A 25,005-nucleotide genomic window follows, 5' to 3' on the forward strand; every position below is an offset into this window, starting at 1 on the left:
TGCAAACTAGACACCGTTAAATGAGGCTTGAATAAAGACTGGGAGTGGATGTGTCATTACACAAAGTAAAACTATTTCCCCATACTTATGCTTCCTCCCCACGCTGTTGCTCACAACTTCTTGTGAACTATTGGAAAGGGGCCATCCTATCACTACAAAAGGTTCCCCCCCCCCCCTGCTGATAATAGCTCACGGTAACTGATCACTCTTGTTACAGCAACACCCATTTTTCCATATTCTCTCTGCGTGTATCTAGCTATATCTTCCTACTGTATTTTCCACTGCATGCATCCAATGAAGTGGGTTTTAGCCCACAAAAGCTTACGCTCAAATAAATTTGTTAGTCTTTAAGGTGCCACAAGAACTCCTTGTTCTTTTTACTCCTAAGAATGCTCGTTTAGAAAGATCAATGGTATTTTACCACAGTGACATTCAGACCTGCATGATCAGAACATATTTTGGTAGGAACACCTATGCCCTACCTACACCATCCTCCTCGCGGTTACTACCAGCAGGGCAGCTGCGTTGGCGATCGTGCAATAGCGACCGTTCTCCCATCACAGGCTGGTGCAGCCACCCGCAGGACAGGAAGAGCAGTTCAACGCACGCTACCCAGAGCCCCGGCACGAGCTGTCCCCGAACAGCAGCTGCGAACCGCCTGTCCGGCACCCACGCAGGGAGCGGCTGCGCTGAGACCTGCCCTAAAGCTGGATACGGGGAAGCCAGATCCAGAGACCGTGTCACAGACCAGACCCCAGCGCTGGGACATCAGAGTGGCCAAGACCCCCAGTCTGGAAACCGGACACGAGCGGAATCCCACCTGGAGGCGCCTCAATGTGACGGGCCCCGGGACAGCCCCAACGCCCCCCCACCCCACTCCACTCCACTCCGGTGCCTATGCGGGAGCAGCAGCAGCTCCCTCCCCCCAGCGCCTTCCCAGTGGGGCTGGTACCTGCTAGTCTCCAGGGACGAGTATCTCTCGGGCAGGATCTGCAGGCAGCGCTGGAAGAAGCGCACGTGCCGCTCCTTCAGGAAATCCAGCCGCTCCTCGTCCCCAATGCCCGGATCCTCCTCCTCCGCCGCCATCTTATCCGCCCTCCCCACCCTGGCAGCCACCCGGCGCGCACAATGTGCGTCACAAGCCACATCCGGCGCTCGCTCACGTGATCTCGAGGCTAGCGTGTCCTTGAGGACGAGACGTCTCAGTATCACGTGACTCGGGGATGCAACACTTCCGGCCCACGCTGCAACTCCTGGGTGTATGGGAGGGGAGTACAGGGCTCAGGGCCTGGGCCTGGGGTGTGTGGGCTTGGGTCATGGGGTGCTCACGGCAGGGAGCAGGAGGGGCTATGCCTCTATTCCACACCCCTTTCCCCCGCTTCTTCTCTGTTCTGCCTCCGCCGCCCACCCCCTCCCTTGCAAGGGTCATCAGCTGAGGGGGAGGGAGGAGGGGTAGGAACCCAGCAGGACTAAGCTTCTGCTCCCTGCCCCCACGGGAGGGGGTGGGGCAGGACGGAGAAGGGCAGGCCAGGCCGTATTTTTAATGGCATGCTGCTGCCTGCTGGGACCCCGGCAGGTAGCAGCCTGCCATTGGTTGCCGACCCCTGCAGTAGATGATGCATCTGATTTGATGACATATTATCTGCTACATCTGAACACAGACACTATAGTAGGATTACCATATTTTGAGTGTCCAAAAAGAGGACACTCCACAGGGCCCTAGCCCCAACTCCACCCTTTCCCCAAAGTCCCCGCCCCAACTCCACCCCCTCCCCTGCTTCCCGCAAACATTTGATTCGTGGGAAACCTGAAGCAGGCAGCAGGTAAGCTGGGTAGGGGGAGGAGGCGTGGCCCAGTCTACCCCCCCCCCCAACCGAGTGGCTCCCGCCAGCCCCGTCTCCAGCCTGGCTCGGCTTGGGCCCTGGGGTGCCGTCCCTGGCCCAGCACCACTGGCCCGGCCCCCGACCCCGCATGTCCCTATTTTCCCGGACATGTTCAGCTTTTTGGAATTTCCCCCCGGACGAGGATTTGAGGCCCAAAAAGCTGGACATGTCTGGGAAAATCCAGATGTATGGTAACCCTACACTATAGTATCAGTGGTAAGCCCATAATCATTTATCCCTCTCCAGTGAAATAAACCAAATGAGAAGTCAGGGTTGGAAGTGGCACACAGGAAGCCCAGCAGAAATATTTAGGATGTGCTTCTCTCTAGTCTCTAGGGAGGGTACTTGTTTCATTCTGTAGGAAGAATATAGGTCCATGTTAGAACTGGGTGAACTCTGGTTTTAAACGGAGTGGATTTTGATGCGAGTCAGGCCCAAAGCATGCGACCAAAAAGAATGAGATCATGAGAACGAAAGGTTGTTTGTGTCAAACTTGTAGTGATCTTGGAAATAACAGTATTATCTTATTTAAGGTTTGGGCTAAGCAATAGCAATAAAGACAAAATGTTAATTGGGCACCAGGTGCAGTAAATAATTGGTTAGAAATGCACTGGCCAGTAGCTACAGAAAAATAGAGCAAAGTGAGATGAGGGGAAAAAGCTTGAAGAAAGCAGAATACAGCCCCAAATTGCTTGAGCTAATTTTAGCTAAGGTCCAATAATAGCAGTGACATCATTTGTTTGCAATAGTGCAAGTACATTAATACATTTAAAGATCGATCCTGAGCAAGTAAGGTTTTCTAGATATTCTTTGTCAGAGCTTTTTCTTACCCCTCTGGAGACGCATAATGGGAAGGTATCTCCCAGGTCTGATCCAGTTGTATTCAGTCAATGCTTATAACTGCATTGATGCTGGATATAGCATATAAGGCTACATACCATGTGTCATTTTCTTTTTATATTCAGGTCCTAAAAAAATGACCTCCTATTGTGAACTTGGTTTTATTCAACTGTTTACCTAATTTGTCTTTAGGAAGGGAGAAAGTCATCAAACTGTTGAAATAGGAGAATACAAGGCATTTTAAAAAAATCTATTTTGGTATGGTACAGTATAAATCAAATGAAAAACAGAGGTTTTCAGAGGTGATTTCCAGTTTTTGTGTGAGTAAGGAATGAATGCAGGCAGTGTCAAGGAAAACATCTTCTACAAGTTTCCCATCTTACAAAGGGAATTTTTAAATTTTATTGATGAAAAATAGTAGCTGAAGTTCTTTTAGACTGCAAAGTGGGATATCATATTATATATATGAATTGCCTTATCTTATTTATAGGATTTGAATCACTGTAAAAGCCTATGATTTAAAAGGCTATATCAGCTACTCATATCTTATACAGAGAATAAATTACTATGTTCCCAGTCAAATAAAGAGTCTGGTTCAGATTGTAGATGACTAGTGATTAATAGGAAGACTAAATAAAGGGCCAGGGTACTAAAAGGAAGCTTATAAAGGTGTAGGGTATGATTTACCATGGAAGGAGGAAAGCCAAACATTGATCATGATGGGACTAGTGCAGCAGAAGGGAATGAGAGGTAAGAAAGTGATTTGAGCAAGATTTAAAAAACTGAGCTCCTACAAAAAGCAACAGAGGGTCCTGTGGCACCTTTGAGACTAACAGAAGTACTGGGAGCATAAGCTTTCGTGGGTAAGAACCTCACTTCTTCAGATGCAAGTAATGGAAATCTCCAGAGGCAGGTATATATCAGTGTGGAGATAACGAGGTTAGCTCAATCAGGGAGGGTGAGGTGCTCTGCTAGCAGTTGAGGTGTGAACACCAAGGGAGGAGAAACTGTTTCTGTAGTTGGATAGCCATTCACAGTCTTTGTTTAATCCTGATCTGATGGTGTCAAATTTGCAAATGAACTGGAGCTCAGCAGTTTCTCTTTGGAGTCTGGTCCTGAAGTTTTTTTGCTGTAAGAGTGGCTACCTTTACCTCTGCTATTGTGTGGCCAGGGAAGTTGAAGTGTTCTCCTACAGGTTTTTGTATATTGCCATTCCTGATATCTGACTTGTGTCCATTTATCCTCTTGCGTAGTGACTGTCCAGTTTGGCCAATGTACATAGCAGAGGGGCATTGCTGGCTCCTACAGTTATGAATCTAACTTCATACGTAGGCACCTAAACAGCCTAATTCTTTTTTAAAGAAGTGCTGAGCAATGGACAATTCCCACTGACTTCAATGGGAAACCAAAGATCTATTCCCAGCTTCAGCATTAACTAGCATTGTGGTTCAGGTCAAGTCACCTGCCCTGCTCTTCAACTTCCCCTTCTATAAAATGGAGATAACACCTACCATTTGTAAGGCATTTTGAGATTCTTGGATGAAAGGCACTACACATAACCAAAATAGCATTACTAAAACAAGAACTAAACAAAATAAATATTTATTTTGCCAAATAGCATAGTATTCCTTATCCAAGTCATATTAAGTTTGCAGCATAGATTAGTCATTCTATTATCACTCCATCTAAATTGTGAGACATTTTATTTCTTCAAATATTAAAAAAAAACCAATCTTTTAAAAGTTGCTAACTATGGATGCAGCATATGTAGGAGAAAACATGAAGGAACTGACACCCAGCATTTTTGTCAGTTAAAAATACTATTTCTTCCATTGTTTCCCCAAGTGACTATATTATATATGGTCTAGGGTCTAGAATAACGTGTAAGAATGGCAATTTTGATATAATTGATTGTTGTTCCATGACATCTACAGTCACCTTTTTATATTCTGTTATTTCATTTTCAAATTTATGGAATTGTGGACGATATGCCAGTTATCAATTACATACCATAATGAATACACTGCTAACATGACAAAAAATTAAATGGTCAGAACTTGAAACCCATGTAATAATACACAATATTCTTTATTACATAAAAAAGTTTTATGAAAATTTCTAAGGACCCAGTTGGTCACTTTATTTGTATGTAATTCATCTTCTCATATATGCAGATGTTCAGCTATAACCCTTGTCTCCAGGTTGGGATAGCCCTATGGGGAAAAATAAGGATGAATAGCTGGTCATTGAGTGTATTTTAAAAATATATAAATCTAAGTCTTTTTCTTACCTATGTGGAATATGTAAAAGTGGCTGCACATCTGTTGGTCCAATCTCTTTTGTGTGTTCCTCCCAACCCTTGGTAGGTTTGTACAGTCTAGATGGGTCTCTGGTTACGTGAACTTCAACCTGTCAATAATATATTGTTATGCAGGGAGAGCGGGGAAGAGAGGTTGGGCAGTCACACCAACTTTTGAAGCTGTTGGGTGTGACAGCTGCCTCCCATTCAGGCTAAATGAAGGAACAATTAAATGCCCCTTTGCTTAGTGCATGCAGTGTAGTTGTAGTCCTGTCTGTCCCAGGATATTAGACAGACAAGGTGTGTGAGATGTATCTTTTATTGGACAAACTTCTAAAGTTTGTCCAATAAAAGATACTACAGTAAAAGCTTTGTTATCCGGCATATTGGGGGAATGGAGGGGTGCCAGTTAGTCAAAAATTCCAGTTAACTGAAAGTTATAATTACCAATGGAATACCAATTTTCGAAGAATTAGAACACAATAAAATGAATAAGGTATAAAATAGTATACAGGTACTCACCAATCCAGTAGTAGTACTGCACTGCAGAATGGTTGGTTTCTTGAAGGACTTAGGTGTATACAGGTTAAGTTTTCTATACAGAAGGTTATCATATGACACTACATATCACTATAGGCAGCACATGGCATACACCGGGATCACTAAAAATACACTTAACACTAAAACAATACAGAATATAATTTAATCTTTCTTTGATGATTAAGAAGGCACTTCAGGACCTTGCAGTGCCTCTGATGTTAATAATGACCCCATTATCATTGTAGATGTAGAAGATGTAGGAGATTGGGCTGAATCTGTAATGACCTTATAACACACCCTAGAAGCTGCTTTTTTGAATAAATCCCTGATATAACTTGCTTACTTGTCTTCTACCTCTTTTGCATAAAAGAGGAGTGCAGAATGTGCAAGTGCATAACCTCCTGGGCAGTATACTAGTCCCGGTTACTAGATTGAACATTGATATTGGGAGATATCAGAAATGCCAGTTAATAGAGCTTTCTGGTTGATAAAGTGCTGGATAACAAAACTTTTTTTTTTTTTTTTTACTGGTATCTCATCCACTTTGTCCCTTTGCTTGAAGATATGTTTCATCAGATTATATCAATTCAATCAATTCAGTAAATATGTTAGTTACCTTCTCTCTTAACTTTGCCAGTCTTTTTTCTTTTTCTATTTTTTCCTCCTCTTTTGCCTGCTTTTCTAGAATCTTTACTTCAAGTTTATGAAGATCCTGGAAAATATACCATGGATGAAATATTGAGCACTTTTGGGAATCAAAAATAATAAAGCACCAATAGGCTTTTCATATAATCAGAATTTATTTTGAATGCTTTAGAAACCAAATGTGTCCTAGATTTCATATTGTTTAAGCACAGAAGTTACCATTTGATAAATCCAATCAGACCTGTATAACATAGGCTATTATATTTCACCCAGATACCATTCTAGGGAACCCAATTATTGTAGTTAAGACTAAAGCATTTCAGTCCTCAGGACTCGGAACTTTGTGTGCCACAGGTAGAGTACAGGGAAAAAAATCAAAGCACACAATTAAATTACACGGGCCAGTTTCTAAAATTTACCTTTTGGAAACAAACCCTTGATATTGTACTGCTATATATTTGCAAGATTTAATTTCCATTTTTTGTAAACAAATGGTAATTAAAACAAATATTGGCAATGGACTGGTCCTCCACCTAGGCCCCGATTCGGGAATATACTCAAGCATATACCTAACTTTAAACAGTTAACTAGTCCCACTGAAGTTAACAGGAGTACTCTTGTACTTTAACATGTGCTCAAGTATCTTGCTGAATTGGAACACTGAGGAAAAGCAACAGAACATTATTTTAGACAAAATGATGAGCTGTTCCCAAGACACAGACAGAGCTATCTTCATACAGATGTAGTTTGTGAATCAAAAATAGCTCTTAAAGTTGAAATAATTGTTCTTGATAATTAACTCCCTAGTCTTCCACATTCTAATTCCTTGTCTACTTTGTACCACACATTCAGAAGATTTGAAACACGAATGAGGGATGTGACTACTCACTCGCTCTTGAAACTTAGAAATTTCTTCGGCAGCAATTCTCTTCCTCTCTTCCCTTTCAGCCTCCTCCCTCTTCTCCTTTTCAAGTCTTTGGAGCGCCTCCTGTTCCTCCTTCTGCCGAGTGTACTTTTCTAGCAGTAGCTTCAGTTGGAACTGGCGCTGGCGTTCCTTCTGCTGCTTTTTCTCCCTCTCTTCTTCCTGTTTCAGTCGAGATGCTTGTTTCATTGCAAATTCTATGTCTTTATGTCTTTTCCACGCTTCGACAGCTGCTTGTTGCTTTTTCCTTTCCTTCTCTGCTTTTTGCTTCTGAGATGCTTCTTGTTGAAGATTTTCTGTTTTGAGCATTTTCTCTGACTTCTGCTTTTGCTTTAAGATTTCTTGTTTTTCTTGTTGCTTCTTCATTTTCCACTTTTCAATAGACTGCACGAGAACAGTAAGAAAAAAATCTTATTCTTATAAAATCTTACTCTTCCAAGATAATTATTTCCAAAGGAGAGACTCAGTGGACAGAAAGGTGTGATCTAAGAACAAGACTAGGAGGTAGGAGCTCCAGACATAGATGCTTTTTCACCTTGGCAAGTAGCTTACTCTCTCTTAGTTTCCCCACATGTAAAATGGAAACAACTATTTATCTACCTATCTCACAGTGTTTGAAGTTTAATATCTTCAATAATTTGAATATATAAAGTTTTATGGCATCCACATTGCTGCAGAATGATTATTAGGCTCATTAATTAACAAATCAGATGCTTTCATTGTGCAAACATTTTTCAATTATTTTTATATTATCTCACACACACATATATGAACAGTAAAACCAAACTTTTTGCTTAAAAAATATCAATGTTTATGCCAGCTAACCTATTACCACGAAGGAGACCCAGGTCCAGGACCCTCCTCCAAATTTCTGTTTTCAGAACCATTGGAGCCAAGGTGTGTTGCAACTGTTCTAGTCCTTCTCTCCCCATCCTCCCCCCACATATCTGTCTTGTCTATTTAGACTGAAAGCTCTCTGGGGCTGAGACTGTCTACTACTCTGTACAGTGTCTAGCACAATGGGGCCCCATTCTTGGTTGGTTCTTAGGTATGACTACAACAAACATGATTAATAATAATTGTAATATGCTCAGCTACTGCACACAACACTCCAACGTGTGCTTAGAGCATCATCTGCTGATCATTCCTTAGAACAACACCATCAAAGTGAAAATTTTAAAGAGAACTAGTTTTCTGTAGGAAAAAAACTATGTCTGCCATCACAGCTTGAGGTGGATGGAAGAGGGTGAAAAGTGTGTGTGGCTTTTAAGAAATACACTTGTTTAAAATACAAACATACTTTGAATCTTAAAACTATCTTACCTCTTTTTTTCTTTCCTCTAAAATCAGAAATTCTTGATACCATGTCTCATGCTGTTGAATATCCTCTTTTGTTCTTCCAGAGAGATACTCAAGGGCTTCTTCTATATAGGATGGCTTTCCTTTATGTTTTGTCCATACTTTCAAAAAGTGTTGATGATCATAATCATCCCAGCCTCCTTGTCGTCCTCCTGTTTGCTGAAGGAACCTTTCAAATTCTACTACTTCTTCAGGTAGATGATTTTGCAGTGTTTTGTCTACTGGAACCTTGCCTGATGGTAACCTGAAAACTCTTTCTATGGCTGAACTACCCAGTGCCCATGTGTCAATTTTTTTCTGTAAGGCAGTGAGCTCATTAGTAGCAATCTTCTCCTCCTTCATAAGCTCTTCATATCTAAGTAAAAAAACCAACATAAACACACATTGACTTTTAAATAAAAGATCAGACAATACCCGTGAGTTCACCTGAAACAGACTTTGTGATTATTTAATTCCCAGACAAAAACTATGTTAAAGTGGGACTAAAGTTCAGATTAAGTATCACTAATTTAGGGTAAAATAAATTACAGTAGAACCTCTGAGTTACAAACACCTTGGGAATGGAGGTTGTTCGTAACAGTGAACAAAACATCATGGTTGTTCTTTCAGGTTTACAACTGAACATTGATTTAATACAGCTTTGAAACTTTAGTATCCAGAAGAAAAATGCTTTCCCCTTTTTTTAGTAGTTTACATTTAACACATTACTGTACTGTATTTGCTTTTTTGGGGAGGGGGAAGGGAGTGTCTCTGCTGTTACCTGATTGTGTACTTCCGGTTTCAAATGAGGTGTATGGTTGACTGGTCAGTTTGTAACTCTGGTGTTCATAACTCTGATGTTCTACTGTACAGAAATTTTGTAATTATCCCCAAACTAAGCATTATAAACCCAGGAAAGTCAGAGTTAAGTTTACTCTTAAAAGAGAACTCGATGGAAATGCACAGGTAGGGCACCCAAACAACCATACTCCTTTCCTATATTGCTATCATTGGGAGGACAGGGAGAGAGAAAAGAAAAAAAAATGTGCCTTTAAAAATCAGTTTAATCTAATCCAGACCCCCACTATTGGAATGCCTTCACCATAATCATATGGTTATTGAATGATACTACTATAGGTAATCTAGTCATAAAAGTTTGCTTTGAATATATGTTTACATAAATTATTCATTACAGAAAAAGAAACAGGATGGAAAAAAGGAAGAGAAAAGTGATTTATACCATACATTTATGTTATATTTTATTTTGGTTTTGTGTGATTGATTTCAGTTCTCTCGAGACTATAAAAGCATGTAGAAACATACATTAGTCGCTGTTCTTCTTTAAAACCATTTATTGCATTTTCAGCTTCTTCCATCATTTCCCTGAGCTTTTCAACGACTACAAAAACCAGAAAGAGGAGTAAATGTCACTTTCCCTATAGCTGAATATAGCTTTTATATGCTAAACCAGGGGTCGGCAACCTTTCAAAGAAGAACAGCTTGCGGGCATTGCATGGAGACCCGCTGTCCCCCTCCCCCCAAGGGGCATGCAGAGACATGCCAGCAGCCAGCCACTTCTGGCAGCGGCGTGGGGCCAGAGCCCTGCTGTGCCGCCGGGCTGTGAGCCACCTGTGATAAACGCCTAATGGACAGAGACTGTACCTTGCACTCCCTCAAGAAACAGCTGCCCACAATGGGGCAGCCAAAGAGCTGCATCTGGCTCTGGAGCCGCAGGTTGCCAACCCCTGTGCTAGACACAAGAAAATGTGACATTTCTTAATAAACTAACATGAAGAATAAAGATATATAGCAAAGCAGGCAGTTTCTATTTAAAACATATACATCCCATACAGCCTCTACTTCATACACATCCCCAATGGGCAAAATAAGCTTTTACTAAATTAGTTGACAAATATGGATATAGGTAAAATTGGATTTCCTGAAATAAAATATGCTACAATAATGAATTAATAAATAACTGATGATACAAGGGAATTCTTTATTTGTATTGTTAGAGTATTCTATTCTGAGTAGAAATGCTTTTATTCCTCTTCATCCTTCTCTACCAGGAAACTTAATGCTGGTGAAAAGAATGTGACTGAGAGCCTTTGTTTTCAGTCCTGAAACAGGATGTGCAAGGATGAGCCTTTACAATCTCATGGAGTCTTGAAGAGTGGAGATATGTCAGTATCAGGTGAAGTCAGTGGGACTCCTAGCAGGTATACAGGTCTGCCGGCATGCTTCCCATGTGTGCAGCTTTTGGGGGTGGGGGGGATTTCCCCCCAAACAGAGGCAAGGCATGGGGGGGCACATGGGGTTACATGCCACTGCCCTCCTCATTTCTGCAAAAGCAGAGCTGCCCAGCTCCGGTCTGGTCTCAGGCTCCACTGACTCTGCAGCTGAACACAACCTCCTGGGTCCTAGTGCCAGTTGTGCTCCCCTTCTGTGTTCTGGGAGCCTTCCTATTTTCTGTGGAATAGTGAGTTCCCACAGTGGGGCTGGGTAAGTGGGGGTGGAGGAAATGAGGGAAGGGGGCTGAGTGGAGAAGGCAGTGGGGAAGGAAAGGAGGTGAAATAGGGCAGGGGGAGGGGAATATGGGAGTGAGGGGAAGGGGATGGAGAAAAAAAGGGGATAGGGGAATTACGGGGGTAAGCAGGATCCTGGCATGCGGCATCCCCTTGGCAGCAGCTGGGGCTCCCCCATTAAGCAAACCCATCGAACCCTCACCCTGACATACCATACCCCCCTACACCTGGACCCTTCCGACAAGCCCCACACACGCAGAGCCCCACCCCACTGAGCCCCAACCAGCTGCACCTGGACCTCCACCCCATCAAGCCCCACTTCCCCAGCACCCGGACTCCCTGCCCAAATTGCCAGACCCAGACCTCCCCACCAAGCCCCATCTCCCCACACCCAGACCCCCCCGCTGAACCCAACCACCATTACCTTGATCCCCTGCAGAGTCCCATTGCCCCTGCACCCAGAACCCCCACAATGAGCCCCTCTGCATCCAGATCTCCCACTGAGCTGCCCACACCCAGATTGCCCCACAGAAACCTCTCACCCCAAACTTGGATCCCCCCCCACACTAAGCCCCTTCACACTTGGATCCTGCTGAGCTGAACCTGCTCACCCACACCTGATGCGCCTGGCACAGAGGGGCAGGGCCCTGGGGCATTTCTGGAGCAGACCCAGCCCTTGCACTGTGTCAGGGTCAGGTGCAGCCTCATTGCCAAGTCCCTGTACTGGGGAAGGTGGGGGCTTCATGGTGATCTTCCACCTCAATGCAGCCAATGGCCTGTGCTCCCCACTGCCATGCTGGAGCCACATTTATTTATTGACAAATAAAATTTGCAGAATTTTAAAATATTGTGCGCATAATTTTTAATTTTTGGCGCATAATTCCATCAGGAGTAACTGATTTAGTTAACCCAGTGGAAACCTTTGTGTGGATACACTTATTTCAGAGTAAGAGTGGCCCATTCTGTATTATCTTTAAATGATTCCCAACATAAGAACCAGTTATCTCATGTCACCCTGCCAATGTGCCTCAGTCTGGATTTGGAGAGAGAATCTCTAGGGGTGAGTCTCTTAGGCTTTGTCTAATAAGAAAGTTATAGGATAGTATTTTTTCACACAAACGCACAGTCAACCTGTGGAACTCTTTGCTAGAAGATATTGTGAAGGCCCAGACTATAAGTTCATGGAGGACAGATCCATCAATGGCTATTAGCCAGGATGGGCAGGGATACAAAACCATGCTCTGAAGTGTCTCTAGCCTTTGTTTGCCAGAAGCTGGGAATGGGCAACAGAGGACAGATCACTTGATGATTATCGGTTCTGGTCATTCCCTGTGAAGCACCTGGCATTGACCACTGTCAGAAGACAGAATACTGGAATAGATAGACCATTGGTTTTGACCCAATATGGCTGTTCTTATATTCTTAACTATAGTAAAACAATTAAAAAGTGGTTAGTTAAATATGGTGCAATCCCCTGTGGACACAAGGGAGTTCACCGATTTAACTAGCTTTGTTTTTAAAACCCAGTCAGTTAAATTGGTACAATTTCTCATCAGACAAGACCTTCACTCAGCTTCTTGTTTTTTCAATCCTTGGCATCCTTGTTGACAGTTTAGCAGAGGCGCCAAGGTAGATGCAGACATTTGCAGATAGAAATTGGGTCAGAGCGACAACATAATGAATGTAAGCACTACATAACCTTGGGCTGGTGACAGATCTCGGTCTCTAACCTGGGCTACTTTTGAACTAGTAAGCTACAAATGCATGTCTCTCTGATTACCAGTGCCCCAAGTGTTTCAACTCATCTAATCCCCGAAGTGTGCTTTATTATCAACAGAATATTCCAGTTTATATTGGTTCAGATGGCCTGAAAATGTAATTCCCTATGGCCCTTGCTCAACGTCCTCAGCCATCTGATGGAAGAGAGGCATACGACTGTATCTAAATCCCAAAAATATATTCATTGCACTTAGCATTACAGTACAATTCAAGCAGAAGGACATGGACTTCAGCACAGAAGGTACCACACCCCCAATAGGCTCCAGGGTCCCAGGCCAGTGCCAACAGAAAATAAGGGGTTCCACTCTAAAGATGATCTCAGGGAGCCTCCAGCCTTTCCTGACACTCCCCTCCTTTCTTAGATTCACAGAAGGATAGGCAGACTGGAGAAAGGACATCCAGAGCCTGCACTGGTGGCATAAGCAGAGACCTTCCCTGCAAGACAATTATCCAAGAAAATTGAACTTTTGTCTATAAAAGGCAAGTATTTCAAACTCCATCAACAAGACTTACATTCCGGTGTAGGCTTCACATCTTTCAGTTGTCGTTGAAGTCTCTTAACATTATTGTGTATTTTTGCTAGTTGTTGCTGGATTTTAGCTTCTGTGGAAGAAAAATACGTTAGTCAGTCATGTTAAAAGTTTAATTGTACATCAAATTGAAATTTCTTGCCTTTACCCTCAAACCTCTAAGTCATTCAGCCCCGACATCTCTGGTCTGGTCACTTTCACATCTTCTCTGACACACCTCCCCATTCCAACAGTGATGCCAGCAAAAATGCCAGTATTGATACCGTCTTCATCATCTTCTCATAGAAGCAGCTCCATCCATGCTTTCATGCTGTCCCTTGTGCTGGGAACACCAATTCTGACTCTAGCCACTTCCCTTGCCCCATTCAAATCCCTCCTACTCACCTCTGTCATAAGGCCTATAAAATGTGGAGGAAAGAATAGCTACCCTTAACAAACAAAACAGCACCATCAAAATGTGTACTAACTTTACTGAGTAATATGATCTTATTGCTATCTTTGCCCTTCCTTTCCCTGCTTTGTGTGTTTAGTAGGACGCTAACATGTTAGGTCATGTTAGTTTGTATGCTCTTCAGAATATGTAATGTATCTACTTATTTTGTGAGGTACCTAGCATATCTTTGGGAGTGCAGAAAATAATTTAAAGATATTGTGTTTGGGGACTTTTTGAAAATGCCTATCTCCAATGATGGTGTCAACTTCCCTGAACACCACATCAGGTCTTTTCTCAATATTGAGTGTACTGCCCTCTATTTCAGGCACATTCAAAGTGTTAACCAACTTCTGCAGTCCTCCCTGCAACCAACATACCTTCTCATGCTGTCATCTATCCTTACCAGCCCTGGAATACATAACTGGACATTTCAATGCCTGGATTCTCTAGAACCCACTTCCAATGCTTCTGCAAATCCAGACACTGAATTATTCAAAGATCTACTTTTTTTAAGTGATCAGTGTGGGAGACACTGAGAATCCTTGATTATTTTGTGGTGCTGTCATAAGTTTATTGTACAATAACTAAGCTACATTAAATCTTGTTATGTTTAGGTTCATAATTTTTAATTCTTCCACAATACTGTTCTTTTTATAGTGCACTCTCTCTTATAAACAGTACATATACAGTAGCAAAAATACTTTCATGGGCGAGTATCAGAATTTGCTTTGTTCTATGAGCTTATACACCAGTTAAGTGAGTGAGTGTGGACAAGGAAAGGAACAAATATCCTACTGTCAGCTTTCCTGTTGTTAGTCATTTTATGTTCCAGTTCTTCCAGTATGCTGTATTCCACCCTGAAATCACTCTTCTTGCTGTAGAGATGACCATTTTTGTCTTTTTCTATATTCACAAGTCTGGGGAAAAAAATGTTGCTTGGCTTTGAAATCACATTTTAAAATCACTTGAAAAATAATTAAAAATATAAATTCACAGTCATTACCATTTAGAAATTACTTAGACTAACTCTAATTAGTGGTCATTATTTTTGATTGAATAAGTTAGTTTCATTAAGTGCTGCAGACAAGTGCATCATTACAGAATTTAAAAACTGGCTTTAATACAGGGAATATTAATCAGAATAGCTGCTTTCAATTTATCATGTAACTAGTGTGTTATCACTTGGAAGGATTAGATTTTTATCAGTAAATGTTGGTAAATGTCAATAAATTAAAAAAATCAGAAACATCCTTTCCAAGATTTATGCTTAGTGCAGGCCACACAGTAAGTCTGACAGAAGTAATCAGAAATCTGGTACTCAGCAAAGGCAGACAGATGTACAATTCTGCTCTTTGCGTCAACAGATCATTCTAAATGATAATTTTATTTCTAATGGGCTTGGGGTCCTTCACATCCTTTAGAACTGTCTCACTTTCTCCCTCAATTTATAACTATGGTACTTTCTTTACACTCAAGATTCTGCATCAGATGAGCCTTATAGACGATGAACTGTTAGATGCCACTTTCTTCCTCAGAAGTGGCCACACTTCAGTGGTAGATGAAGTTGTCTTACTTATCCATAATCTATCTCATAGGGGTGTGGCTAAGCATTTTGAGAACCAGATGAAACTCATTACATATGTAGGAGCCCAACCAGTTTCCCCCTCTCCCCTCTGACATTCCCTGCCATGATGATCCAGTGGTTAGGGCACTAGCCGAAGAACTGGGAGACCTGGGTTCAATTTCCTGCTATACCATGGATTCCCTGTGTGACCCTGGCAAATCATTTAGCTTCTCTATTCCTCAGTTCCCAATTTGTAAAATGGGGATACCATTATTTCCCTACCTTACTTGGGGGTTGTGAGGATAAATCTATTAAAGTTTGTGAGGTGCTGAGCTACTACAGTGATGGGGGTTGCACAAATACAATAATTAGACCTACGTCAGGGATTTTACCAGTCCTCTGGGGGGATAGAAGGGAAGGAAACCAGTGGTTGGTTGAGCATAAGCAAATAGCAAGCTTGGATTTAAGGTTTAGTTAGAGGTGGGGAAGTCTACTGCCTCGAAGCTGTTGATAAAACTGCTCCCAGATAATGCTGCAAATCCCAGGCCAGATTAATTAGTATAAGTGGCTACAGTAATGTATGTTTGTTTCAAGGTTTTTATTTTTTTCAGTTGATATCTTTAAGTTGTAGTGTTATTATTTTCTAACTTTGTTTTTCTGTTTTTGCAAATAATAGAGCCAAAGGAATCTATTCCTGCAGGGCTCCATTTATATTTTATGTTTAGTGTTTAATATTTAATTTAAAAACAATAACAGAATATTATTTGTGATCAGCAACCTATTTAGTTTTCCTGATGTTTCCCCAGCAAAGCTAAAACCTGCTAAAAAAACATTTATACTGTTCTTGGGCAAATGAAAAGGAGAGAATGGATGTTTTCTGAGGAAATGCCCGGATTAAACCAAGAAAGAAGAACACAGGGGTAAATACATTTTGGGACATGAATTCTAGTCTGCAGGAGACTAGATTAAAAATAAATTAACATGGTTGTCATCTAGCAGTTCCCAAATTCTGTAGACAAATAAAGTCCTTGGAATGCTTTCAGAGTCAGCTGTCTGGTTTTACAGTGACAGTTCTTTTCATGTCCTCCTGCTGGATCACATTAAAAGAAGCTAAAAATACATTAAATACCTCCCCATTATTACCTGTCTATGTGACAAATTGATATAGTTGCCACAAGGTTGTTATTTGATCATGAACAGTAGGGGAGATGTTCCAAATAATCTTGAACAAGGGCAGAGATAATAAAGAAATTATCTTGTTGACTAAGACTGCAGTTCACACTTTAAAAATGTATGAGAACTGATCTAGGTGCATAGTGCAGTGCCAGCAACCCTTACAAAGAGCTATCACTGAAAGGCTGAGCACAGCATGCTGGAAGACAGCAGGGAGGATGAGCTGCACTAATGTAGTTCCATACATAGGTGGAGCTATAATGTAGATGGACAGATGTGCTCCAAAGTAATGTGCTCCCAATGCCTCTACAACAGGGGTCTCAAACTAAAATGACCATGAGGGCCACATGAGGACTAGTACATTGGCCGAGGACCACTCTTGGCCCCGCCCCCACTCCACCCCTTCCATGAGGCCCCGCCCCCATTCCAACCCCTTCCCTGAAATCCCCACCCCAACTCTGCCCCCTTCCTGCCCCCAGGGAGGGCAGGAGGGATGTGGGGCTCAGGGCAGGGAATTGGGATGTGGGGTGTGGGAGGGGTGTGGGGTACAGCAGGGGGTTGGGCTGCAGGAGGGGTGCGGGGTTCAGCAGGGGATTGGGCTGCAGGAGGGGTGCGGGGGGCGGGCTCTGGCCCAACATGCTCCGGGTGCAGGGCAGGCCACCTGCCTGCCTGTCCCCGCACCGCTCTGGGAAGTGGCCAGAACCTGGGGGAGGAGGGGCACAGGGGTCTGTGTGTTGCTGTTGCTTCAGGCACTGCCCCCAGCAGCTCCCATTGGCCGGGAACAGGGAACTGCCCTTCCCCCAGTGCATGTCTGGCTGGAGCTGCTCTAGGTAAACGGTGGGGGGGGGGGGCCGCGAGGAGCTCGCGGGCCGCAGAAAACAACCCCGCGGGCTGTATGCGGCCCCCGGGCCGCGTGTTTGAGACCCCTGCTCTACAACAACTGTGTGATTGGAATGTGAAAATGAGATGCTTTAGAGATATTAAAGGTGCTCGGAATTGCTAACTTTGATAGTGGCTTTTTTTTTTTTTAAATACACAGATCCATAAGTATCAGAGGGTAGCCGTGTTAATTTGTATCCACAAAAACAACAAGGAGTCCGGTTGCACTTTGAAGACTAACAGATTTATTTGGGCATACGCTTTCGTGGGTAAATGCATCTGAAGAAGTGGGGTTTTTATCCACAAAAGCTTATGCCCAAATAAATCTGTTAGTCTCACAGATCCATAAGTAATTTTTGTTTCTTTACTGTGGTTGGTCAGTAGTGTAACAAAATGTACTTACAGCCAGAGTCTGAAACCCTTACTCATAGTGGGTAGCACCTTAGTACCTTGATTTCAGTGGAACTACTTGGGGAGTAATGGATTACTCAGTGTAATTAAGATGATCAGAACTTGGCCCTTGGTGGATTTGAACAATGGGCAACTCTCTCATAGTTCATGAAGGTTTTTATGTCTGTTTAGTAGCCTCATTAATCAACAAGCATTCCTAAATATTAAACCTTCTTAATATAGCTTCTGTTAAGGTAGTTCAACTTTTAGGGTTCCAACAATAACAGCATCCCCTTATTGTTTTTGACTACTCTGACCCTAAGAACACCCCAAGCCCAGAGGACAAAGGGCTCCCGGGTATCTAGCAATGAGCCTCAGCTGGTATGACCAGCTGATTCTGATTGTATTCCAATTTACTGTTGTCCTAATCTGTATTAAAAAAGTGTCTGGTAAGATATCATATGTAAACTGGTAACATGCTGGTCATTAATATTATTGCATGGTATACGTACAGTAGTATATGAAAAATTGTAAATATGGGTAGCAAGAAAACATTCTACAAATACAGTAGAAGCAAGAGGAAGCCAAAGACAGGGTTAGACCCGTTACTCAATGAGGAGGGGAAAATAATACCAGAAAATGTGGAAATGGCAGAAGTGCTAAATGTCTTTTTTGTTTCAGTTTTCACCAAAAAGTTTAGTAGAAATTGGACATTAACTTAATGAATGCCAGTGAAAATCAAGTAGGATCAGAGGCTAAAATATGGAAAGAACAAGTTAAAAATTACTTAGACAAATTAGATGTTTCCTAGTCACCAAGGCCTGATGAAATACATCCTAGAGTACTCAAGGAGCTTACTGAGAAAATATCTGAGCCATTAGCGATTATCTTTGAAAAGTCATGGAAGATGGGTGAGATTCCAGAAGACTGGAAAAGGGCAAATATAGTGCCAATCTATAAAAAGGGAAATAAGGACAACCCAGGGAATTACAGACCGATCAGTCTAAATTCTGTACCCGGAAAGATAATGCAGCAAATAATTAAGAAATCAATTTGCAAACACCTAGAAAATAATAAAGTGATAAGTAACAGTCAGCATGAATTTATCAAGAACAAATCATGTCAAACCAACCTAACAGCTTTCTTTGACAGCGTAACAAGCCTTATGGATAAAGGGGAAGTGGTAGATGTGGTATATCTTGACTTTACTAAGGCTTTTGATACTGTCTCACATGAACGTCTCATAAACAAACTAGGAAAATACAACCTAGATGGAGCTACTATAAGGTAGGTGCAGAACTGGTTGGAAACCGTTCCCAGAGAGTAATCATCAGTGGTTCATAGTCAAGCCGGAAGGGCATATCGAGTGGGGTCCTGCAGGGATCAGTTTTGGGTCCAGGTCTGTTCAATATCTTCCTCAATGACTTAGATAATGGCATAGAGAGTACACTGATAAAGTTAGCGGACAATGCCAAGCTGGGAGGGGTTGCAAGTGATTTGGAGGATAGGATTAAAATTCAAAATGATCTGGACGAACTGGAGAAGTGGTCCGAAGTAAATAGGATGAAATTTAATAAGGACAAATGCAAAGTACAGTGGAACCTCAGAGTTATGAACATCTTGGAAATGGAGGTTGTTTTTAACTCTGAAATGTTCGTAATTCCGAAGAAAACATTATGGTTGTTCTTTCAAAAGTTTACAACTGAACATTGACTTAATACAGCTTTAAAGCTTTACTATGTAGAAGAAAAATTCTACGTTCCCTTTATCTTTTAGTAGTTTACGTCTAATACAGTAGAGTACTGTATTTGCTTTTTTTCCCTGTCTCTGCTGCTGCCTAATTGTGTACTTCCGGTTCCAAATGATGTGTGTGGTTGACTGGTTGGTTCGTAACTATGGTGTTCATAACTCTGAAGTTCTACTGTACGCCACGTAGGAAGGAACAATCAGTTGCACACATACAAAATGGGAAATGACTGCCTAGGACGGAATACTGCAGAAAGGGATCATAGTGGATCACCAGCTAAATACAAGTCAACAATGTAACACTCTTGCAAAAAAAGCAAACATCACTCTGGGATGTATTAGCAGGAGTGTTGTAAGCAAAACACAAGAAGTCATTCTTCCACTCCACACTGATTAGACCTCAACTGAAGTATTGTGTCCAGTTCTGGGTGCCACATTTCAGGAAAGATGTGGACAAATTGGAGAAAGTCCAGAGTAGCGCAACAAAAATGAGTAAAGGTCTAGAAAAAATGACCTATGAGGGAAGATTGAAAAAATAGGTTTTTTTTTTAATTTGGAGAAGGATGAGGGGGGGCATGATAACAGTTTTCAAGTACAGGTTGTTACAAGGAAGAGGGAGATAAATTGTTCTCTTTAACCTCTGAGGGTAGGACAAGAAGCAATGGTCTTAAATTGCAGCAAGGGCGGTTTACACTGGACATTAGGAAAAAGTTCCGGTGAGGGTGGTTAAGCACTGGAATAAATTGACTAGGGAGGTTTGTGGAATCTCCATCATTGGAGATTTTTAAGAGCAGGTTAGAGAAACACCTGTCAGGGATGATCTAGATAATACTTAGTCCTGCCTTGAGTGCAGGGAACTGGACTAGAAGACCTCTCGAGGTCCCTTCCAGTCCTACTATTCTATGTGCTGGAAATACATTTTTAAAATGTGTTTGGCAAGTAAGGGTGAAGTCACTCCACCCTAGACAAAGGAATGTGGTCCCACCTGCTTGAAAGTGTCTCCAGTGTAAATTGAGCAAGGAGAGGCAATGCAAGTACATTTACATAAAGGGCAAAGTCAGTAAACTAGCAAGTGGAGGAGTATGACAGAACGTACCTGTGTGTCCACACCCTACACACTATTGTAATAATAATTGCTCAAAGTATGCCTGGTGAGGTACCATTTGAAAACTCATAATTTTCTGCTCATTACTATCCTGGTAAAATATGTGTGGCAACATTGTACGTGAAGTTACAGTAGAACCTCAGAGTTACAAACATCTCAGGAATGGAAGTTGTTTGTAACTATGAAATGGAATCATAACACTGAACAAAACATTATGGTTATTCTTTCAACTGAACATTGACTTAATACAGCTTTGAAACTTTATTATGCAGAAGAAAAATGCTGCTTTTAACAATCTTAATTTAAATAAAACAAGCACAGAAACGGTTTCTTTACCTTGTCAGGTTTTTTTTCTTTCCCTTTATTTTTTTTAGTAGTTTATGTTTAAAGCAGTACTATTTGCATTCTTCTTTTATCTCTGCTGCTCCCTGGCTGCACACTTACAGTTCCAAATGAGGTGTGTGGTTGACCAGTCAGTTCGTAACTCAAGTTCGTAACTCTGAGGTTCTACTATATAAGATTCCACTGTATGGTTTTATTAACACATGTTCCTAACTTAGCAAACAGGTTTGTCTCAGACAAAGAAATGTATGCTCTGCTTAATTTGCATTTATGCAGTAAACAGTCATCCAGCAGGATGGTGAGATAAAGGAAGTTCAAAAAGGTGAGGAAAAGCAATGGGGAACATCCTTCCCCATAGGCTGTCTCCTGAATCTTAGCTGGAAATGTTTTTCAAGAGGGGGACTGAAACTATAAAAAGGAAAGATAAACACCTTGAGATCTCCCCCCCAATCGCATTCACGGCACCTGAAGCATTCGTTGGATTTTGGGAGAAGCAGTCCTGACCTAAAAAGTTTGGTCAGTAAGGGCTAGTCCACACTAACCTACGTGAATAACATAGCTGAAGTCGAAGTATCTTAGTTCGAACTACGAGGTACTTACCGCGGGTCCACACGTGGCAGGCAGGCTCCCCCATCGACTCCGCGTACTCCTCTCGCGGAGCAGGAGTACTGGTGTCGACGGCGAGCACTTCCGGGATCGATTTATCGCGTCTAGACAAGATGCGATAAATCGATCCCAGAAGATCAATTGCTTACTGCCGAACCCGGAGGTAAGTATAGACGTAACCTAAGACTGCTAAAAGCATGTGGTGAGAAAACTTTGCTTTGACTTTATCATAGTTTGTTAAGTTAGGCAGCAGTTGTGTTTTATCTTTATTTTTCTTGTAATGGTTTCTAACTTTTATTCCTCATTACTTGTACTCACTTAATAATACTGTTTACTAATTAACTCTGTAGTTAATAAACTATTTTATTGTTTTATCTAATCCAGTGTGTTTAAATTGAAGTGTCTGGGAAATTCCATTTGGGATGGCAAGTTGCGTGCATATTATTTCTACTAAAGAAGTAATAGACTTCATATAAACTGGTATTGTCCAGGAGAGGGGTGGGCAGTAGAGGTCATTCTGAGCGAAAAGCTAAGACTGGAAGTGTCTTGGGATCACCCAGCAATATAACCAAAACTAGTAAGAGCCAAGGTATGGCTGGCTGGCTGGCTACAGCACACACACAGACATAATTGGGAGTTACTTGAATGTTGGAGACTGTTTGTGAGCAGTCCAGGCTGGAGGCTACAGCAGCAAAGCATTATAAAAGGCACCCCAGGTTAGAGGGCAGGGGTGACACAGCTAATCATTAGACTGGACTGTATCCTGCTGTGTCACAGGGAGATATCCTCTTAACTATCTTGACTGGGGCAAGAGACTTCAAAAATTAACATGGCATCAGCTGCGTGGTGAACATAGATAGATAGATAGATAGATATAAGCAAGGACAGAGAGCCATTTTGGTATCCTTTACTGGGCAGATACAAAAGGCTAGATCTCTTGTACATATGAGAAAAGAGGGGGGTTGAAATGGGCTTGAAAGTCTCTGGAAACTGACTATAGTTGAGAAATCTACTTAAACCAATACTCTAATTAGTTAAGTTAGAATATGCTTCTAAAACTAAAACCTTACTTTAGTTTGTCTGTAACCATGTCTATCCTTATACTTAAACCTATATCACTTAAACCTAATTGTGAATAAAGTTACTTTACTTTTACTATACTCCAACTCAGTGCTGTGATAGGAGTAAAGGGTTTGCCAACCCCATTTAAGTTAATAACCTTCTGAGTACTGTCTCTTTAAAGGAGCAGCAAAACTGATATGGTTTTGTGAGTTACAGTATGTAGGGGCTGTACACTATAGAAAGATGTCTCTGAGGAACTGGAGTTCACTGACTGTTACCTGCTATGTAAAGTTTGGACTGGCAGAGTCCTGAAGAGTTTGCTGGAAAGGCAGACAAGCTGGTGTGTCCGGAACCTGAGACACAGCTTAGCAGCAGCAAAGCTCTCACTTGCTGAGGCTGAGAGGGGTAACACAGAGGCTCACAGTTCTGGAACCCCTGCTGATAGTCACAACTACTAATCTTAAATCACCTCAAAACCTGTCATCCACAGCAATACCATGCAGAATGTGTTTATGGTGATATTCTTTAACTTACTGATTTTTTAGTTTTTCTGCTGTTCTTATGAATTCAGCTTTCTTAGCTTGATCAGCTTTAACTGTCCAGTTCTGAAATTGAAAGTGTTGACCAGAATCTGGAGTACTGAAACAGCAGTCACTCTGTAGAGAACACAAAAGAAGGCATTCTTTATTATTATTCATTATCAGTAACATAGTAGCTAAAAGACAAACACATACTGTGGATGTGATTTACCACTGTGTTACTTCAGTTTTACACTGAACTCAGCTGTTCAGTTGTGTAATTCAACTGACTTTAGTGGAATTACACCAGGGTAAAGCTGGAGTTATGCAGTGGTGAACTGGGAATTGTATTTGTAATATGCTCTTAAAACGAACAATAATACAACGTTATATCACTACAATTAAACAGTAGTTGCCTGTCATAGGAACTACCACTCTGGATCAGACCCAGGGTCCATCTAGTATCCTCTCTGATAGCAACCAGTACCAGATGCTTCAGAGGAAAATGCAAGAATCACTCAGTACACAAATGTGGAATAATATCCTCCCCCCTCCACCCACCCACACTCCCCTGGTCTCTTCCTGGGTTTATCCCTCCAATCATTGGGGACTGGTTTAAACCCCAAAGCGTGAGGTTTAACAGCCCATCCAAATTTTTTGTTATAACCCTGGATATTCTTGATATCATAACTACTAGTAATTTAGTGTGCAGTTTTGCAATCCTCACTCTCAGCCTACTAAAAGGTTGACAACAGTTAGGCTGTTGATGTGCTAAGACCATTGTCTATCATGCTGGCCAGCATTGTCTCATTGTTTCTTGGTGTCCCCTTCCCATCTGTTTCACTTGTTGTCTCTTGTTTTACACTTAGATTGTAAACTCTTTGGGGGAGGGGACTATCTTTGTTCTGTGTTTGTACAGCACCTAGCACAATAGGGTCTTGGTCTGTGACTGGGGCTCGTAGGTGCTATTTCAATACTAGTAAATAAGAACACTGAGAAACACTGATGTGAGTAATCCCATTTAAGTTAATAGACAACTTGACTAAGTGATACTAAATTAGAGTAATGGTTGTAAAGAGCCCTTAGCTCTTACCATAGGCAGGTTCAGTAGTATTCCAAGATCAGTGAATAAGCATTTTGCCCCCTTAGACTCAGGCTTTGGCTACACTTGTGGATTCACAGCGCTGCCGAGGCAGCGCTGCGAAGCGCGAGTGTAGTCTCGCCACCAGCGCTGCGAGAGTGCAGCGCTGCAGGCGCTGATTACACTGGCGCTTTACAGCTCTGCGCTCGGGAGGGGAGGTGTTTTTGTCACACCCCTGAGCGCAGCAAGTGCAGCGCTGTGAATTGCCAGTGTAGCCAAGGCCTAAATCTACCTAAAATCAGCCCAAGATAGCTGGTTAACAAGCATTAGGAGTTCTCTATAGGAAAAATCGTCCTTAAAAGTCAATGACTTCTCAATGGGAGGGTGAGGAGACTCAAACCCCCATGACCACTGCAACTGGAAGAAAACAGATTATTTGGCTGGGGGCTTATTAAGACATATAGAGAATACATGTCTCCTCTGCTGCACAGTTGAATTAATCTGACTACTCCACCTAATGAGTATTTATTGGAGCATCTGAACTAGCATCACATTGGTAGAAATGCCCCTCATTCTATCTATTAAGGATAGCATTCCTGCTCCAAGGCACACTCTAAATAGAGAAAATACTCGTGAAGGAAATGGGGGTTGAAAAATTGCAAGCAGAACAAAGCCAGTAAGCAGTCGGTTTAGTACACATCTTATTATTTCCATTTTCCCCCAGTTTGCATTTGTCCAACAGGAAAAAAAGTGGCAATCTGACTACTCCACCTAATGAGTATTTATTGGAGCATCTGAACTAGCA

The 25,005-nt window shown here is 42.0% G+C and overlaps 2 protein-coding genes and 1 long non-coding RNA gene across 4 annotated transcripts in view; 1 reads left to right on the forward strand and 2 right to left on the reverse strand.

Moving 5' to 3' along the window:
- Positions 1-1,086, reverse strand: part of PGGT1B (protein geranylgeranyltransferase type I subunit beta) — a 53,817-nt gene extending 52,731 nt beyond the window's left edge. Inside the window, exon 1 of the mRNA XM_034773264.1 lies at positions 953-1,086. Within this exon, the coding sequence (XP_034629155.1) occupies positions 953-1,086 (134 nt within the window). The remainder of the gene's footprint in view (positions 1-952) is intronic.
- A 3,223-nt stretch (positions 1,087-4,309) lies between these two features.
- CCDC112 (coiled-coil domain containing 112) overlaps positions 4,310-25,005 on the reverse strand; it is a 29,665-nt gene continuing 8,969 nt past the window's right edge. The window contains exons 2-10 of the mRNA XM_034773941.1: positions 23,136-23,257; positions 14,530-14,651; positions 13,285-13,374; positions 9,791-9,866; positions 8,453-8,843; positions 7,097-7,513; positions 6,179-6,274; positions 5,014-5,132; positions 4,310-4,936 (exon numbers count right to left, since the gene is read on the reverse strand). Of these exons, the coding sequence (XP_034629832.1) occupies positions 4,906-4,936; positions 5,014-5,132; positions 6,179-6,274; positions 7,097-7,513; positions 8,453-8,843; positions 9,791-9,866; positions 13,285-13,374; positions 14,530-14,651; positions 23,136-23,257 (1,464 nt within the window). The 3' untranslated portion in view covers positions 4,310-4,905. The remainder of the gene's footprint in view (positions 4,937-5,013; positions 5,133-6,178; positions 6,275-7,096; positions 7,514-8,452; positions 8,844-9,790; positions 9,867-13,284; positions 13,375-14,529; positions 14,652-23,135; positions 23,258-25,005) is intronic.
- On the forward strand, positions 8,587-13,286 carry LOC117879050. Of its 2 annotated transcripts, none has more exons than XR_004646165.1 (3): positions 8,587-8,682; positions 10,537-10,686; positions 13,134-13,286. It is a non-coding gene; the product is annotated as an uncharacterized LOC117879050 (long non-coding RNA). The 2 variants fall into 2 exon arrangements; XR_004646166.1 differs by having other exon boundaries at positions 10,537-10,661.

Source organism: Trachemys scripta, chromosome 6 (genome assembly GCF_013100865.1).
Source record: "Trachemys scripta elegans isolate TJP31775 chromosome 6, CAS_Tse_1.0, whole genome shotgun sequence".
Lineage (NCBI taxonomy): Eukaryota > Metazoa > Chordata > Testudines > Emydidae > Trachemys > Trachemys scripta.